At 45.0% G+C, this 4,624-nt stretch overlaps 1 protein-coding gene across 1 annotated transcript in view; it reads right to left on the reverse strand.

Annotated features, from left to right (window-relative positions):
* Positions 1-2,217, reverse strand: part of LOC128377436 (transcription factor IIIB 90 kDa subunit-like) — a 14,508-nt gene extending 12,291 nt beyond the window's left edge. Inside the window, exons 1-2 of the mRNA XM_053337387.1 lie at positions 2,171-2,217; positions 79-90 (exon numbers count right to left, since the gene is read on the reverse strand). Coding sequence (XP_053193362.1) covers positions 79-90; positions 2,171-2,217 — 59 coding nt within the window. The remainder of the gene's footprint in view (positions 1-78; positions 91-2,170) is intronic.
* Positions 2,218-4,624: the final 2,407 nt, after the last annotated feature.

The raw sequence follows: 4,624 nt of genomic DNA on the forward strand, positions 1-4,624 counted from the left end.
TTACAATTTATTGGACCAAAAATACAATTTCATCATAACTACATTAGGTCCTCTTCATCCATCCTCCACCACACATACCCTGGACTGCACCTGGAATAAAAGGAGAACACATTGAACAAACATGTTGCCAATAACAAACCATTTGGGATTTGGACACTATGTGTGTTGATTGTGCATTGTTCTGCCCTGGAGACTATTTTAAATGGATCCTACTTATGGACCTATCTATACATATGCATGTACTTGTTGACTTGGTGTATGAAGGAGATACATAGTAAACTGTATACAAATTATATGCAGTAGGAGTGGTCTGGTACATACGGATATGGGTGTCTGGCATATAGATATAATTAAAATATATATATATACCAACATCACACAAATATGAAATGGAGTCAACAGCAAGCTTCTCCTAAAAAACATTTTTTAATTTATTTGTTTATTTCCAGAGAGGCGGGGGTTATACAATGGACCGCACGTCCCCAGGCCAGAGCACCAAAACCCAAATTGGGCTCATGAGAACTACACGATTCAAACCTAACCTAGCCCGAGCCGGGGATGTGTGGTCCCTTGCACCCCTCCGTCTGCCCTGTTTCCAACTCTATGTTCACCTGATGATGATTAGATGCTTGGGTTCTGCATGTATGTGTACATCAATATGTATTTACATGCATGCACAACACTTAGCTGTTATCAGTCACATAAGTAGAACACTGAGGGTCTTCCAACCCTTCATCTTCAATACTGTAAATTTACATATATTATATATTACAACATCTTTTTATATATGTTATATATAATATATATTGATTACCATCATCCGGTTTGGTTCTGTTGTTTTTCCCTTCTTCTCCTGTTGTCTTCTTCACTCTTAGTTCCTTGAGAGATAGAGAATGTATCCTACGCCTAAACCTAACCAGAGTCACTGTTACAACCTACTCAGGTTTTGTACCTTTAATTTAACCATTCACATACCTAAACCTAACCAGAGTCATATTATCTACTCTGACCTGTTTTGCAACATATATTCACATATGCCTAAACCTAACCAAGGTCATGTTGTAACCTATTCTGACTCAACCCTTCACATATACCTAAACCTAACCAGACAACTGGAGAATTGGTTAATCCAACCCAAATATAATCACTCCATCACATGCCTAAACCTAACCTACCAGCTTACCACCTACCCTAGTCATCTATCCTAAACCTAACCACTCCACCATATGTCTTACCTAATTCACCAACTTATCACCTTTCTGGTAACCTATCCTAAACCTAACCACTTTATCACATGTGTAAACCTACTTACCAGCTTATTACCTACCCTGGTAACCTATCCTTAACTTAACCACCTCACCATATGCCTAAACCTAACCCATCAGATATTACCTACTCTGGTGGCTTATCTTTAACAAAATCAATTATTACGTGCCCTAACTTTCTGTCTATACTCTCCGGGGCAGAACTAAAACAAAACCTATAACGATTCAACAATCATTTGATTTTCCACAGGTGCAGCCCACATACCGTTTTCCCTCTGCTCTCTCTTCTAGACTTTTTCAATAATAACATCATCATGCAGTTGCGTGACCCACCGGGAGAATCAGCATAACATAACCTGTAACACTCCCTGGAGATGCTGTATTAATGACTAATTTACCATAACATCATTCTCCTCCACAGGTTGTGACTTCTCCCATAACCCCTCCCACCCTCTTTTCACTCTCTACCTGTCATTATCTTTCCCTCTAAAAAACCCCCTCACACCCCCTCCTGACATAGGCTCATTTGACTATGGGCGGGCACTCAGCTGTGGGCCAATCAGAGTGGGGATGGTGGCCAGAATTTGGAGGGAGATTTGAATCTCCTTCTTTATCAGGTCACCATCCCCTCCTAACACTGTTTGAACACATTTTTCCCTCTGAGGAAGCACTACAGGTGCGAAACGTCAGGGAGCCCCGTCTCCACCTAGTACATATTTTAACGGTGTTTTAAAACTTTGGTTTTTAACACTTTTTTAATTGGATCGACCCTCGTTGGTTTTAAATTATCTATTAAAAGTTAAGTTTTAAATATCGAGAGAGCCCCACCTGGGCCACCTAGCCCACAGCCCCGACCCGGGCATTACATCCTCCACCGGGTCGGTTGGGGAACTATTGGAACTTACCACCTTCCTTTTCTGCCGCTCCTGGCCTTCACTCCGGCTAACACCATCTCCAGAATGTCTTCCAGGGACCAAAGACACCACTACCCGGGACGGTCTGGAACAGACTGGAGGCCTCCATACCACCGAGAGGAGCGACAAAACCACGGCAGGTGGCATCAGGTTGGTGGCTCACACTCAGGTGCCAATAGGGCCAGACATGACGGGCCTAGGTGGGAACGGGGTCGTGGGAGAACAGACAGGCCTACAGCTGACTACCACAGACCCTCACATCACACACACACTAGGGGCAGAAGTAGAGAGAGACTCTCAATCAGACCACACACTAGAACACAGACACACAACACTTCAGAATCACCTATTAGACAGGCACTGGACACACAGACTAGAACAGCAGCTAAGCATCACTTCAAACTCCTCCAAGCAGTCCACCACCTAGAAACAGTAGAGACAGCATTAGAAACAGGACAATTCCCACCAGGTATGACAAGGCAGGTTATCAGGTTAACACAATTTATCAAACCGTCATCACCAACAGAAACAACACAGGAAAGAGTAAAACAAAACACAGAACAGTGGATGGAAACTAACATGAACATACTGCAACAACACTATACGCAAACCATTACCGAACTCACAGACATACGGGGAAACCAACTAGCTTTTAGGGTGGCAACTAATTGGGCTAGGAGACGATTTGGTACTAGATTGGACCCGGACACTATAACCAAAACACACAATCTCCTCTTTTCAGTGGTCCCAACTCCAGCATCTGACATTTCATCATCCTCCCCTTCTCATGGGGAGGAGAAACATTCTTCCTCTATCCTATCTAACCATAACTCACCATCTAATTCTCCCAACTGCTCCTTATCACAACCTGTGGATGCAACTTCTCTATCCAACAGATTGCAGGTCCAGGGTGGGGAGAGAGCGATGCCGTCTGGGGACCAGGAGTTCCCTGTTCTCCCCTCAGGAGGGCGCCCTCAGCCAGAATCTGCTACACACAATAAGGACAGTACAAAACATGTAAAGAAAAAAAGCAAATTTAAGCACACTCCTAATCCGGAGCGTCAAAAAGCCTCATTACATGATCAAAATTTAAACAATAAATCTAAAGCAGACTGGCCTAGGGGGGCGCCATCTGAGGGTGACGGGAGCCCTGGACCCTACCTGGACCGGGAGGGGGGGAACTGTACCAACAGACGGAGGAGGCTTTCCTCCTCGGTCCCCCCTTTCCGAGTTCACGGCTCTTCCTCTCCTCCTCGCCCTGGTACAACCTCCACTCCAATAACACGTTCAAATGGACTCTCTCTCCCAACTTCTCCCAATAGGCAGCGTCTCCAGGGCACATCCAAGGACGGAAACCCCGGGACCAGAGGTCGGCCTGGCGAGGATATACCATTGTTACTTACATTGCAAAGCAAACACAATCATAATGTCCAGTCCTCCAGCATAGGGGACAGACTTACCTCCCTGGCTCAACCGGAACAAGGTGGGGGATCCTCGAATCCGGTTAGGTCCTCCCGGTCAAAAGGGGTCTCAGAATATACAAGGGGGACAAAAATGATGAACAATCAAGGGCTGAGAGTCAAAATGACAAACCCTGTACAAAATTCTGACCCCCCTACATTATCTCGTGACCCCATACGATCGGAGGCACTACCCGGAGGAGAGAGGTCCCCGGAAGGGAGACAAAGTAATATTAGAAAACTTAACCCCACTTACCACTCAGCCAGAAAGTATAAGAAGCTGGAGGACTGGACATTCAGTTCGAACAAACAAATACTTGTACTGGGAGATTCAAATATTAATAGAATACCCAGGTTCAATCATCCTCATATCCAGGCCGACAGCTACCCGGGGGCCAGCTTCTACCACTTCACTCAGATTATGGATAAAACAATAGTACATCCACACACCAAAATGCTGATTCTGTCGGTGGGAATCAACAACAGGGATCAGGACCCAAAAAACACATCTGTAAAACAATTACGGGCTTTACTGAAAAGGGCACGCTCGGCCTTCCCTAATGCCGAAATTAGGATCCCCATAATTAACTTTTCCTCACGACTCCCACAGGACCAACAGAACAACTTACAGGAAATTAACACCTTCATTTCCGGTCAAGCACATCTCAAACCCCTACCGCAAGACCAGTTCAAAACGGTGGCAGACGACATCCACTGGACTCCAGAGACTGCTGGTCGGATCTTCTCCTCCTGGTGCAAACAATTGAATGTTGATTTAAACTATTAACCTCTTTTTATCCACTTTCAAACCCACAGATGCATAACCAATCTCAGAACAACTCACCTGCTGCAGCAACAACCGATCTGTCATGGGGGTCTCGAGCCAATGTCCTTAATCTGTCGACCTTATTCACACCATCCATAGCACAAGTGGAACTGTTGGAGAGGGGTCTAACATTCATTCCCAGACCCACAACCAATAACA

The sequence above is a fragment of the Scomber japonicus genome, chromosome 17, assembly GCF_027409825.1.
Source record: "Scomber japonicus isolate fScoJap1 chromosome 17, fScoJap1.pri, whole genome shotgun sequence".
Lineage (NCBI taxonomy): Eukaryota > Metazoa > Chordata > Actinopteri > Scombriformes > Scombridae > Scomber > Scomber japonicus.